The 15,298-nt window shown below is 42.9% G+C and overlaps 1 protein-coding gene across 1 annotated transcript in view; it reads right to left on the bottom strand.

Moving 5' to 3' along the window:
- The window catches only part of MRTFA (myocardin related transcription factor A), a 76,854-nt gene that overhangs the window by 10,829 nt on the left and 50,727 nt on the right, over window positions 1-15,298 (bottom strand). Inside the window, exons 4-7 of the mRNA XM_030238385.2 lie at window positions 4,214-4,269; window positions 2,557-2,632; window positions 1,733-1,894; window positions 153-328 (exon numbers count right to left, since the gene is read on the bottom strand). Coding sequence (XP_030094245.2) covers window positions 153-328; window positions 1,733-1,894; window positions 2,557-2,632; window positions 4,214-4,269 — 470 coding nt within the window. The remainder of the gene's footprint in view (window positions 1-152; window positions 329-1,732; window positions 1,895-2,556; window positions 2,633-4,213; window positions 4,270-15,298) is intronic.

Genomic DNA, 15,298 nt, shown 5'->3' with positions numbered 1-15,298 from the left:
GAGGACGTCACTGACAGCACGCGAAGCTAAGACCCCTTGTGAAATCTCACAGACTGTACCTCCAAGGGAAGCCTTAGTCTCACTTTTTAGGCTCCTCTGCCACAAATCAGCATGAAGCTCCAGGGCACTGCAAGAGGCCTCCACATTCTCACCTGAGCTAGTGATGTACCAGTGGTGCTAGGGAGAGGTTCACAAATCCGGGAGTCCATCGGCGATGGGACAGAGCCTTGGGACTCATGGCTGGCTGGCTGCTCTGGGGAGAGTGCATCACTGCTGTCCTCATCAAAGGAGGAATTGTCTGCAACCTTTGGGTAGTTCACCTGTCCAACTAAAAACACAAACATCAACTGTGGTCTGTAAAGTGGAATAAGAAATTACTCGGCTTGACACTTTTACAAAGACAGTGATGGCATGGAGAGAGCTGTGATTAAAGCACCAGCTAAAAATGAGAGAACAGAGTCCAAAGTGGATCAGGTTTAAGTGTTTACATTCATTGGGGTGAACCATTTCCCTGGCTTCCTATCCAGGCAAGATCAGTGAGTGTAAGAAGAGATACTCAGGTCTGCCCAAACCCAGCTCAGTGGCATGGCTTATTTCACTATCATCTGGCACCAAAGAAGAAGACTGGACAGTATAAGGTTGAATCATGGCTTCTTTGGTGTTCATCCTGTATGGTAGTAGGCAGAATCTCTTGGATTCTTGTGTCTTAGAAGACAGAATCCCCAACTGTCCTCTAGTCTTACAAGCAATAAGGGCTATGGATTAAGTGATGGCCCTGGCTGCTAATAACATTTCTGTCTATCTACGTGCTCAGTAGATAAATTCAAATGAGTGTACACTTGTAATGCACCAAAGTTTTCTTAGACTACATTTTTCTCAAATTAATCCTGCAAAGCAGGGAAATACTGTCATTTGAACCTCACCTAAAATCAAGAGGGATCCAGAGATGTACTTTGCTCTGTCAGAAGGAAGCCACATCTCTTACACTTCAGTTCACAAGTTCACCCTTCCTCAACTATTTCTTGCTCAATAGTGAAGCCAGGCTCTCTCACAACACTGTCCTTTTCCTTTCTTATGGAAAGTATTCCATCTTGCTCACAGTTGTGTCCCATTTGTCTTTATAGTAGCCGTGCGTGTTTGAGGGGATGAATAACCACAGACACACAGACTGCTCAGTCTGGGGAGACAGGAAAGAGCACTGCTGAGGCAGTGGGAAGGCCATTCCTCTGCATTCCTTTCAGCCCTTGGAATGGCACTGGCATGATTTACATCTGTTCTGGTTTATTTTTAAAGGGGTTGAATCCTCTGAAGTTTTTGAGTTCACAGACATCTTTTGTTTCATCACACCTGTTTGTATTCTGTCTCCCCTCCTGATCTAAGTCAGTGGGTTCTCCCTGACCAACACTGTTGACATGTTATACTGAGAGAGGGATTTTAAGGAGACAAACTAGGGAATACAATCTTCAACAGCCTTTCAAGTCTTTAGGGTATACAACTGCTTTCATCTTATTCTGGAAAGTCCACATTCCCTATAATTTAATGTCTCCATAGCATTATCTGGGCCAGAGGGAGATCTGCTTTTCTGAATCCTTGGGCTGAAAGCCTGTGATTCTGGGCCAGGAAAATGAGATCAGCCAGGGGATAGCACTCTCTTAGACATGCAGGTGAATTGGTAGGAAATCACAGCCACATGTGGAAAATGCCCTCCACAAAGATCCTCCTCTGACCTTACCAATAATAGCTTCCTTCAGGCTCGATTCTACAGGCAAGATGTTCTTCTCCACCAGCTCCATGGGCCCTGGCCTCTGCGCTATCTTCTCATTGAGGTCATCTGCCAGTCTGGCTCTCTTCAGCTTCAGCTGCTTAGCCTGCAAGGAGGGTTCAGCTGAGGTCTCTGTTTGGGGGAAAGTAAATAAAATGGTATCAATCCAACAATGGTCAACCCATGCCCTTCAGCAGTATTTCAATTCTATTCAGAAAGGCAACTGTAGATAACAGTAGGTAACTGTACAGAAAAATAGCTGATAGATAGCAACAGGTAACTATGCACTATAAAGATATGACAGATGTTATGCATATTTAGGTTACAAAGATAACTACAGTAGCCCTTCTGACAAATTCACTGTTCTCAAACTGTTGCCACCCAATTCTCGTTCAACTTTTGCCCCTGGTTGTGCTCCAAGCTTGGGGCTCAGCAGCAGCATAGCACCCCCTCTCTGAAGCTGAGGTTTGTTATGAATCAGATCAAATCTGCCTCAATCCCTCTTGGATATTTTACAGTGTCTTCCCTTAGCAGAAGAGCAATCCAGGGTCATTCTATTTCACTGCTGCTTACCTATACAAAACTGCACAATTTGAATTCACACAACAGATTTTTCTGAGAATAATTCTGAGCAAGCAGAGTTGAATCCCTCTCAAGGAATCACGCAACAGGCATGATCTTCTGCCCGTTCCCAAGTGAAAGGAAGCTTTGGAGGTCAGAGGCAAAGCAGAAAGCTGTTAAAAAGTTACAATAAACTTTCCTGTTGATCTTTTCATATTCAGCACTTGCCATACCTTCCAGAATGTGCATCCTAACCAGCTCTGATCTCTCTGGCCGGGAGCGGATTTTGCGTTTCAGATAGTCCTCTGTCTGCAGCAAAAACAGACAAGCAAGAACCACTTTCAGCTGACTGGACACAGGAGTGAGGGACTCTTGAACAGTATAATGAAAAGAAACAACCATATTTAGCTGTTACTGAGATCTAAATAAGCACAAAATCGAGATGGGACCTATGTGCTGTCCCAGTGCACCCTGAGAATGAGCTTACTCCTAAAGATCCTTCTATTGTAATTACCTCAGTCAATTGTGCAATGCTGTCCCACAGAACAGAAACTGGGAAGGACTTCCTCAGGAGCTGAAGTCCTCTTTTCCTGTAGTATGCACCACCACTAACTTGTGTCAGGGAAACATCCATGAGATTTCTTTTTACATGAAAGATAAATGCTGGATAACACTGGATCCACTGTTCACAGAAAATATTTTCATGTACTGCTGGCATTCAGGGCTGACTTTTGGTTTGGGCATACTTTTTAATTTGACTAAAGATATGTTATTTGTTAAGCTAAAGACCCCATGCAGTCCCTTGGGGGGGGCAGAATCTAAATGCTGTGACAAGGCTTATTTCACTTCCAGAGCTGCTTTTAGCTCTGTCTTTGGAGAAAATGCTATGGAGCAAAGTACAGAGATGACCCTGACAAGCTGAACATGTTACACTGCTGAGGAATGGGAATCTGGAAGCAGCAGGTAATAGACTGGTAAGTACTAGGCATCAGGATGGGCCTTCACAGAAAATAAATATTAAAGTCAGTCAAAAAACTGCACCATAGTTGCTCAGCTGCCCACATAAAAATATTAACTTAGTAAGATTTTAGGAAAAAAAGAGAAATAAGCAAAAGCCTTTTGGTCACGGTCTTAATGCAAAGTCCCCTATGGCAATCCTTCCACAGTTTAAATGGCTTCCCTTACAGTTCTTAATCACAGCTGTTATTTTTTTTCTACTTACGTTGCTTTCACTTTTAAAACAAAACTTAGTCATAACAAGTTTCATTCCACTGTAGGCTAATCAGAAAAAAATATCCCCAGAGGCTTTTTAAGGAACAGAAATTATCAAGAAACTCCCCAGTTAGAAAAGGTGGCACATGAAGTATGATGCCTGGCTTCCTCTTTCTGTAGAGCCAGAAGTCTGTGATTTCAGTGTCACAAGATTTTGGGGGGATCCTCTCTATCCAATTTTCAATTTTTCTGGTCTCCTAGGTAAAAATTGCATGTGCAGGTAACAGAGAAACTTTCCTCAAAGGTGGAACTGAGCTCCACATGATAAGAGCATTTAATAGCATTTAAGGGCAAAACAAATACCATATAAATAAAAATGTCAAGTGCCTGGACAGTGGGGAAGAAGAGTATCAGCCACTTCCAGAAAGATGACTCCAGGGAAAATCCAGGCACCATTTTCAATGGGCTTTAGGCATAAGTAGCTCACTGAGGGTTAACCAGCACCACATGCAAGCTGCAGAACAGCCCATCTAATACACCTCTGCCTACAGAAAGCTGTATTACAGCAGAATATGAACACTTCCTTTCTGCATCTCATTAACCGCTACAGGATGCCCAAAACACAAGACATACTATTCCTGACTCTCCCAAAACACTAAAGAGTATATTGCATCTTACCCTGGCACGCTCCAAACTCTTTCTTTGTTCATGAAATGCAGCTGGACTTTTCAGAGCTGTGGAGAGGAAAAGCATTTAGAGAATGAATTAGAATGATGGAAGTTCTCTCACTGCACAACCCTTCAGGCCAACTAAGTTAACAAACACACCACAGCAACTGCCTCCTGCATCTTCCAACACACCGAGGCAGATCCCCAGCTGGTACAAAGCAATGGAAAGTGCCATACTCCATCTGACAGCACAGGGACACAGGAACTGAGCTGAAATTTTTGTGGGCCACTGGAGTGTCTAACAAGTGTCTACAAGTACACTCCTGGTCAAACGAATCACGGTTCCCAAAGTTGGCTCCAAGAACAGGATTCAGAAACAGCCCCCCAAAAAAGCCTTTTTCAAGCTTCAATAAGGGAGTAGGATATCCAGGACCCTTGTGGGAATGGCTCTGAAACACTGAAGAGGTCACACTGTTGGAAGGATGGGGGACAATGCTAATGAACTGTAAATCCCCTTTACTATCTTTTAATGTCAAAGGAAGCTGCAAATCTTTCCTGAATCTGGGCCTGTGTTTTGTACACATGCAAGGACTGGCTGCAAACCCTGAGGGTCCACAGGACACATTTACTGCTCCCTGAAAGAGAAATTACTGTGAGAACAGGGGCCCTTGGAGAGAAAAGTACATCTGTCTATTGACAGAAAACAACAGCTTGAGGAATTAACTTCGGCTCTCCACAGAAAAGACCTTCTCACCCCCTTGGGCCCTGTTTAAAACCAGAGCCAAAATGGATCAGGTTTTAAGAAACTGATCCTCTGCTGTCCAGGACCACACTAACCCTGAAGGAATCTCTCACTCTGCCTGGCTCCTGTGGAGCACACAAAGCTCACGTCCCACAGTCAAACCAGAGCAGGGGGGATGATGGTGTCAGTAGCTCCTCACAGTTTCCCTGAAGCTGCAAGTAGCTTGTTTTTTTAAAAAACGACCAGACTGTGGTTTGTATTAAGTAGCTGAAGGGAGCCTAATAATTTCTTTTCATATTTCTAAAATACTCATATCATAAACCATCTGAATTACCATCCAGCTAAACACAAAACTTAAAAGAACTTCAGCTTTAAAGATACGTTGCAAGTCTTTTGAAGACAGAAAGCTCAGCTCATAGAGTTAGTAACTCTGAAGTGTTGCATCTAGGTCCTGTGAAAATAGTCTGCTGATATTATTTTCACTTAAGACCAGTGATTATTTCTCAAATACAAGTCCATAATGCCATCTCAAAAGACTTAAAAAATAAAAGCCCCTGCATAAATGCAATGTAAGAAACTACTTCAAACACATGTGGAGCCTTCCACACCCTTTTTTACAGAATGAAATGGAGTAGCCACAGAAAGTTTTAAGACACATTCTGTGAAATATAGACTCCTTCTGATACCAAAATTACTTTTTGCCTTTTCTTTTATATACCTTTTATATAACTTTTATGTATTCTCAGTATTCTTAGGATGTATACTTGTAATTCTTTAAGTCTGATAATTGAGTTTTGTCCTATATTCTGTTAAGCCAGGAGACCAAACATCCTAAAGGCCTCACAGGTGAAGGCTGGAAAGCCCTCCAAAAGTTATCTTGGGAAACCAAGGTCCTCCCTAGAACATATCCTCTCAACTGGAGATTTGGCCCATCCAGGGGGGAATTCCTCAGATGGGGGAGTATCACACACATCCAGGCCTCCCACTGGGGCATCCTTGTATGATATGCTAATTTGTAAGGTCTACAAACTGTATATGTAAATATGTATATATACACATATGTATATGTATATATATAAATTGTGTGTGTGTGTGTTGCGGCGCACCCGCCTCGGTGAAGTGGTGCACCATAAGGATCCTTATTAAAATACTGAGGTAAAAAACCTTTGTCTCTTAACTGTGTCTGGCTCTCAATTTTTTAAGACCAGTGAAAGGCATTACGTCTGGATTCACATCAACGGGGTAAGAAGAATTCAGTCCACATGGCAGGAATTCTGAGCATGCCAGGCATCATAGATGGGATTTGGACTACAGAAGTGAATGAGAAATGATTTGTAGAACAAATTAACAATAACTGAAAACCGCAGTGAGTATGTAAATAGACCCCTACAACAATGGGGCAAATAGTTCCTGCTCAGATTAGTTCCATAAATCTGGTTACATAGAGAAATCACCAGAGAAAGTTACACAAGCTGTGAAATGCACTTTGAGACAAACCAGGGATATTGTTTTGAAATAACTTCAAAAATAAGGCAATAAACTTCCCCATCTAGCTAAGGCACCAAGAAGGCCTCAGCTGATGCCTGCAATGAGGTGTCCTGGGCAGCCTGACCACGGCACTCCAATGAAGAGCAAGGAACAAACAACACTCTTTTCAAGTCGAGTGAGCTGCTTGTGAATACACACATGCTTGAGCCTGAACGCGCTTTCCTTTCTTTGTGGGCATCTCACACAAAAGCAAAATAAAAGCTCAGGTCCACTTGGGCAAAGATAGCAAACAACACTTAAATCTGCATAAACATCTACCCTGGAGACAAGCAAAGCAGGATTCATCTTGAGTCTTCAAAAGCTCTCTACCAGAATGTGCAGACACAGCAGTAATTCTTTACTCTCCCCTTCCTGCCCTCCTCTGCTGTCAGTACGAGGCAGCAGATGAACTTTAAGTGACATTTCCCCGACCACAGCTAATGGTCAGAAAAGTCAACTGCAGGAGTTCAGCTGGTGTCACAGGTAGTCCAGGAAAACTCTTGCATACAGAAGAACAAAGCAAGAAAAGGATCTCTGAGTAGGAAAAACACATATGCATTTATTAGTAACACATAGGCATTTATTAATGCAGAGCTGCTACAGGAATAATCTTGTAAAGAACACTTCCAGTCTCTCATGGCTATTCTCTGAAACGTGCACTGGGATGTAGCTCTCTGGGCTGGCAATATGACAGAGGACTTCATATTTGACCTCTGAAAATGTCAAGAGGGCACAAATCCTTCACTGCTTCCCTCAGCAATCTAGGATGAGGTTGATATGTCAAAACAGGGTGTCTATTGTAAAATCATACTCCATTTGAAGTTAACTAATCCTAGCACATTTTTTGGCTTTGAAATGACTACTTAGCCCAGAGCTGTGGATCAACTCTGTTAACTTTACTACAGCAAAAGAAAAAAGGGAAAAATATAATCCTATGAAGAACGCTGAAGCAATAAGGCTCTGGGTGAGCTCTAAAGGAGTCCCTAAAGTGCAGATATGCCCCTTTTCCAGCTCCCACCACTGCCCTTCCCATCCACTTAGCACTGATCTCTGCAAAACTGTTCCTGTGCCTCATGACCCATCTGGCTCACTCACCAGAGTGCTGCTCCATCCACTCCACTCAAAACTATCCAAACTGACAAAGCTCTACCATCCTCAGCCATGTCAGTGTATGTGAATGAGTGGCTGAGCTGCTGGAGCAGAACCCGTGCAAGCCACGGGGGTGTGGGGCAGCATTCCCACTCTGTCCATAGCCCTTAGGACCTGAAGCATCAGATATAACCACAGAGGGTTGGGGATGAGGAAACTCCAATCACCTGATGCTTTCTGACTGCTCAGCTTGCATAAAATACATTAAACTATTCCTTACAGTAGTTTGTCTAACCTGTTCTTGGAGACCTCTCATGAAAAAATGTAATATTATTGCAGAGAAATTATCCCACTACACAAATGTTTTTACTATTTAAAAACCTTTCTGAATGTCTAACTTGTATCTTCCTTCCTACTATTTATACTCTTTGTTCTCCACCTTACCTGCAAACATTGCAGAGAACAATTTCAACCTTCCATTGCAGGTAACATTATCCAGACCTTTGCTTGTTTAGTCTCTTTTGGACTCCTTCCATTTAAGGTGCATTTTTGTTGAAGCCTAGTGTCCAGAACTGGGTACATATTCCAGCCTAGGCTTTACTGGCACTTATAGAGATAAATGATTCTTCAATAACACTTCTCAGCCACGTGCCCCAGCCAGTTTGCCTTGTCTGTGTACATAAAACAAAGAATGTTCACTCATGCTTGTCTCACAATCCACTAAAGGTCTCCAGTCCTCTTCTGCAGAGGAAGTACCAAGCCAGCCACTCTTCATCCTCAATTCAAGCCACTGACTAGGTGTTACAAAATGTAGACATTCTGCCTTTTTCTTTCCTTTTATGCCATAGTTGTTGGCTTCTCCAAACACTGGGAGTCCCAGTCCTGTCCTCCCTCCAGCCTACTAACCCGGAGCTTAATAAACAGACAAACTGTTCCTTTGTTTACATCAAATCACTGAAAACACTGAATTGGGTCAAGAACTGATTTTCTCCCTTCCCATCCCACCCAACAGCCCTGCTCAACTCAACCTCCCAGTCTGACACCAAGCCTTTATCCCAATCCTGTTCCCTCACAAGTTGCATAGGCAGCTTCAGCAGTCCTAGCTTGCTTCCAAAACATCAGGAAAGGCTGTTTCAAGCACCTTACTGAACCCAAACAGTGCAAAAACACATTTAATACCCTGAATTTCCTGGGAAGCATCTCAACAAATATTTAGTCTGCTGGTAGATCCAGCTTCAGTAATGATCTCCCTTTCCCCCTTTTCCACATCCCACGTGTTTCTGCCTTGCCATTGATGCTCCAATTGTACTGCACAGGGAGCTCTATGGAAGTGTTGCCATAAAGTATCTCCTGCACCTCTCCAAACTTAACCTGAATCCCTGATCTAACTGCCCAGCTACCTTTGAGTGAGCCCTGATGAGAACAGAGTGCTGCCAGAGGGAAAAAACCCACCGAATTTGCCAAACTACAACAGCAATATGAGCTGCTGGGTTTTTGTTTTCCACTGTAGGCAGAAAAGAAATAGTTGACAATGCAGAAGTAAATTCTGCAATGCCTAATTTCAGTTAGATTAACTCCTGTCTGCCTTTTGATTTTATTTCTCCATTATATGTACATGACATTTCCAACCTCAGTAACCTGCAGTTCCATTTTCTGCCCTCATTCCTGTGCCTAGGTCTGGGACAAAGCATGTCAGCCCTTGGTTGTGCTGACAAAATCATCTGTGGACTCTGATCACAGTTGTTTTGAAAGAGTTACTTAAACCTGGATTGTCATGCTGGTTTACAGCACAGCTCTACAAAATAATGGTGTCAGCAAAGCTGAGCACAACTGCCCTGCCAGACAAAGTCAGAAATGAGAGGCTGAGTTTGAGGCCAGCAGTGTAACAGGAGCCCCATCCTGCTGAACCATGGCCCCCACATCTTCAAATTGCCCCATCCACCACAGGAAAACAGCCTGGTGGTACAAATGGCCCAACAAGCACCAAAAAGGGCTCAGTGATAGATGGGGCAATAGCATCACCAATGGGGCTGGGGACAGCACAGTCCAGCAGGTGACCTCCACTGAGCTGTTCACACTTTTGCTGCACCTGGACAACTGTGGCAGTTTGTAACATCTGCTGTTAGAAGGATGAGTTTTACCCCTCACCTTTAGATGACTGACAGCAGGACTTGATTTTCTTGCCACAGATGGGCTGACTAGCAAGGATCTCTTGAAATTCCTACCACAAGCATCCTATTTCTTTAATCTCTCTGCTGCCTGTTGTGGAGCATTTTGAGGCTTCATCTCGGGAATTCCTGAAGCATTAGCATCTTTGTGGCCACACCCTCAGCTACCATGAGAAACCTCGCTGCACATCGATGATGCAACTGTTCTGTGCCTCCACCCTGCTTCAAAAATGTTGCAGCTATACACTGCAGCTGTGTTCTTGCATCTGACTCCCAAAACCAAGCAGCAGCACACAAGACCATCTACATTCACCTTTCCATACAAAGCCAAGAGATGAAAGTTGCTGTCTTCACTTCAAAGCAATGTATTAATTCCCATGAAACAGGGCGCAAAACTGCAATGCCTGAGTTCAGTGTTCCAGCAGTCCAAGCCACATTTTGCAGATGGCGAAGTGCAAATGAATCACAGAACCACAGAATGGTTTGGGTTGGAAGAAACCTTAAAGAAGTTCCAACCCCCCTGCTATGGTTGCAGGGACACCTTCCACTAGACCAGATTGCTCCAAGTCCCATCCAGCCAGGCCTTGAGACGCAGCTGCAAAACATCCAACTGCTGCTACTATAAACAACAGACTGAATCAAGGATCAGGAATTGAACCCAAATCTTCAACATAACAGCAGAGACAAAAAGCTGAGCAAAATGGCCCAAACATTTCTGTTCAGGTTGTACCCTGCAGTGTACAAAAGCAGATTTCAGCCATGCAAAGCTTTCAAAGATATTCATATGCAGACTTCTGAGTTCCTGTCACCTAGTGTGAGAAATAAGTGGAATCAGAACCACACTGAGACACTCTAAGAATGAAACACAGCAGGGGAAGGGGACTGACCCAACTGCTGAGAAAAAGAGGTCAAAATACCCATATACCCTGCATTTGCTTGTACAGCTGACAGAAGACACTGAGGTTTGCACGGAACCAAACAGGGAAGAAAGAAAGGCAAAAGGATCTGCACAGATCCTCATAGCTGAAGTGTCCTGTGGGAAGCAGAGGCTGCAAAGCCCTCTGAAGTCAGTAAATCACTACTACAAGGCTATCAGACTTGTAGACTGACAGAGGAGAGGAAGCCCATGAGCTTTCCTTGGCCATAGTATCTAGCTCATCATAGACAACAAGGTGATATTTCAACTGCAAATCAGTTGGTAAGACAACACACAATGTTTATAGAAAGACTACAGCTAAATTCAGAATACTGAGTCAAATACTTTGCTCCTCAGTTAGACTCATTCCTAAGGGAAAGGAAAAACCTTCCTTTGCTATGACAAAGAGACATATCCAAACCCAAACTCAGACATGCTGATTTAATTCAGAATGGCAGAAGGCTTTCTGCTGCGGCTATTCAGCCCTGCTCTCAACCAAAGTCTGGTTTCTCTCTCTTGTTTACTTTACTATGCTTTCGTAAAAAGATGAGATAAAGTGCTGCAAATAGGCTCGATGGCTTCCGCAGTCGGTTGAGGGTGGGGCTCCCACCCATAGGATTTGCTAAGAGACACAGAACTAGAACCACAGAGTCAGAGCAAGGCAGTTTTAGCACTTTCTTCCTCCCTTCATCTTCACCCCATTTTCAAAAAGCATTCCTCACAGCATGGAAGAAAAAGGTATTAAAAAACTGGGTCACATGCACAGAAGGGGTTGTCATCCTGCCAGTGGGGCAGTGTCAAAGAGCTGCTGCTGTGTGCTGCAGAAATATGAAAAGGGGCTGGAGAATACACAGCTGAGAGAAGAGAAGAGAGATCTCCATCAGCATCCTTTTCTCCATTTGCAGCTCTGGGGAGTTTCTCATTCAGGACACAAAACTGATCACACTTTAGAATTCCTGATACCATACCTCAACACTGGTAAATGACCTTGGATTAAGGCTAACATATGAGTATCACCTTAAAGATAGGAAAAGAAGCCACAACTGGTAAATGGTGATTATTCAAATCCCAAAATACATAAACTTGGAAAATTAAAAATTAAGACTGCCATAAAAAAGTCAATGCAAACAAGTTTATGAAGGTAAGAAACACATCTTTGGCATTCAAACAAATGCAGCCTGCCCTTCAGTGACACCCTTCAATGAGAATGTTATTGTGACTGAAGGATTATGTTCCTAGTCCCAGACAGAAGAAAGGCTCCTTCCCACGTTGCTGCTGTTGCCAGCACTGCCAAAGCACAGCATCACAGATACAGGGCTGCAGCTTGCAGCAGCACTGCCCAGCTATTCAGTCAACAGAGACACACACAGAAAACTGCAGCCAAATGAAGTCCCTGTTAGCAGATTGCTTGGTGAGTCCCAGGCTGCTGTGGAAGCCAGAGCTGAGGTCCTGCCTCCCCCACACCCTGCCTCAGAGAGCCAGCCCTTCTCCTGGCTCAACATCCTGAACCTGCACAGCTCCTGCAGCTGTGTTCCCCAAGAAGAGCCATTTCCAGCTCCCTGCACTGGGCTTGCCCTGGCTGCAGAAGCACGCAGGCAGGGGGAACTGTGGTACCCGGCCTCAGCTCACTCACCATGGAGACACCCACCAGCTGAGCAGCATCCAACACCTGCAGCAGGCCCTGCTCCAGAGCCCACTTTCAGCAAGACTGACAGTAACTTCAGCAGGATCCCACTATGATGCAGCTGAAGTTTAAGGTTTTCATTAACTGTGTGAAAAGCCTAAAGGTTTGTCACAGTAAACATGAAATTACTGGCAGAAAGGACTAAGATTTTTCCAAGGCCCAACACTGAGTTAATTTAAAATCTAACATATGTGCAATTTCTCAGAAAGTTCATCTTCTTTAGAAGCAAAATGGAAATTGTCACCCATGGTAACAGTTATCAGATCTGTGGATGACTATGGCTATGGCTTTGTGTCAAAAAAACATTTACAGCAAATACAAATGATGTATAATCTGCTCCATCCATCACCATTAACTCTTGGCATTCAAAAGACACTACCTAATTCCTGAAATAAAAAATGGCAAAGCTTCATTATAATCAGGATTATACCACCTCCAAACTGGAAAGGAAAAGGGGCACAAGGAACTTCTACCAGGAACCCTTTGATCCATGCATTCATGGACGAGACTTCATGCCTGTGCCTTGCATGGATAATCAGCCTTTGCAAACTCTTCTGAAAACCTGCCAGAGTACCCAGGGTGAGAAAGGTATGGGGTCACAAAAAGGAGAGACCATTCCCAGACAACAAGTAAGAATGAAGCTAAAACAACTGTGGGAACAAGAAGGGGAAAAACTGTATTGCCTATCAGACTTTACTCCCCTGAACTATTACATTTCTCTTGCAACTGGCAGAAGATAAATCTTCTATCCTTCCTTCTATCAAGGACCAAATGCAGCCCCATCAAACACCTGAGTATGGTCTTCCTTCTACAGCTTCAGAAAGGGCAAACAGCACATTTCCATCCTAACACAACAAACTTTATTACTCCAATCGTGTCTTATTAATCACAGATCATATAAATGCATGGAAAACATACTCACACAGATATCTAAAAATAAAAGCAAAGCAGATGCAGTTATTAGTCCTCTGACAATGAGACTCTCAGCTTAAATGTACAGACTGCCTTCTTCACACAAAGCTTGAAGTCTTTGAAATTGTGCTCTGAGAAAAATTATCGAAGTCAAATAACCACCAATTTTTCCTTGGAAACAAGTTATAGGTATACAATCAAATTAAAATAAAACCAGTAACAGGTTTCTGTGCAACACACCAGAAACAGAAAAAAAATGTAGAGGACAGCTGCAAGTGTCCTTTCCTTTTTTTTTTTTTTTTTTAATTTTTTTTTTTTTACAATACTTGCTTAGCATTCCAGTCTTACTCTCAGAGCATGACACTGACTATATTAAAAGTCTAGCTGCAGCTTTATTTACAGTCCACATATATGTTTTTAACTCCTTGTCCTAAATGACACTACAGTTCCAGCTCAAAAGCATGAAAGAGAAGCAGCTGCCAATGTGCAGAACAGCAGACATAAAATGGCAGCGAAGTGAAAACTTGTATTTTTGCTTTATTACTATAAATAGATTCCATAAAACTGCAGGAATGTCACTACAAAGAGCTGGTATGTAAAGTGGTGAGAGAATGACGGGAACACGTTACGCAGCAGGAAGAGATATTTCAGGGTGTTAAAGCAATGGGTTTAGCTGCAGCTCTAATAGAACACTCCACAACCTTGAAATGTCGGCTGTGTGGCCACACTGCAACAGTTCCAAGCCAGCAGAACTCCACCCAGGCATAGCAGTTCATCTATCCTGGCCCTTATGTAGAAGACAAAATACATCTGAGGCAGGAAGGATTGCCCCTGAAGTCACCAGCATGATGGCAGCTGTACTGCACCTGTAGGTTACTGTCATGTTCCAACAGCTTGCTGCCTCTCCGTTCTCTGACAAACACAGAAAGATGCTCCAACTTCCCAATTAACAGTTGAACAATTTATAAAACCTTTTTTTGCCTTTGTTTTATTTCTGACATTTAGTATGTTCTACTGTAGCTATTGTATGTAACAGGAACCAAAGGTTTACAGGTCTCCTTCGATTAGCACACACACACTAAATCAACATGATTTATAATTAGAAATAAGAATAAATAAGAAAATATTACCATCAATAATAATTACAGAGCCATGCAGCAATAAAGCTGGAAGTGCATAATTTTCAAGTATTGAAAAATTTTTTTTTTCTAAACTGAGAAGTGGTTAGACTATCAGGTAAAGGCTAAAGCAGAAATAGCATTTTTAGCTACCCTACTCAAACACAAGTGTGGATGTATGGCCAAATCTTGGGGTTGAGATGTTGAAGTCTAGAGACATGATTTAACCTTAGAAACTCACATGTGGCAAGCAGTTTGCTTCCCAAATTCAGTATCTCACAGATCCTTAGGTTTTTGGGATGGTAGCTGTGCTGGATGCAGAAGACCAGCTACTACAAACTTTGTCTAGACGATGATCATCGCTGATATGCCAAAGCATAACCTGTGTTCTGTATTCTTAAGTCACCAGCTGTCTCCAGTAAATAGCAATTCCTTCAAAAATCATTCTAAGCAATGTCTCACAGACTCCCAAAAAAGCAAATACTGCATTTTAGTTTTATAACAAATATTTTGTCCACTAACCCTATTGCTAATAAAAAATGCAGCAAGAGATATGGAAGGCCTAATGAGATGATAATCATTAGACTGCCTGCTGTATTACAGTAATTTCCAACCATGTGCCATGTTGGAATTGAACCATGGCACGCTCCCCTCATGGAATCTGAGGATAAAATACACTCTTGTACTCTGAAATAAGCTCCACATCCAGCAGGCTGCACATCCCAACAGAAAGTGCATCAGAGCGTTGGGCATGGAAACACCTCAGATCCTGTTAAAGCTCCCCCATTAGAACCTCCATGCACAAATTCCATCCTCTTTGGATCTACACACAGCCACATGTTCTGCATCCCAGAACTCAAATATACAGAGGAGTTGGATGTGGGCACAAAAACTGGCAAATATCAGATACACTGAAGTGAAAAAGAAGCTCCTGGAAAT

This window comes from Serinus canaria, chromosome 1A (assembly GCF_022539315.1).
Source record: "Serinus canaria isolate serCan28SL12 chromosome 1A, serCan2020, whole genome shotgun sequence".
In the NCBI taxonomy this organism is placed as follows: Eukaryota; Metazoa; Chordata; class Aves; order Passeriformes; family Fringillidae; genus Serinus; species Serinus canaria.
This window is presented reverse-complemented; position numbering and strand designations above follow the sequence as displayed.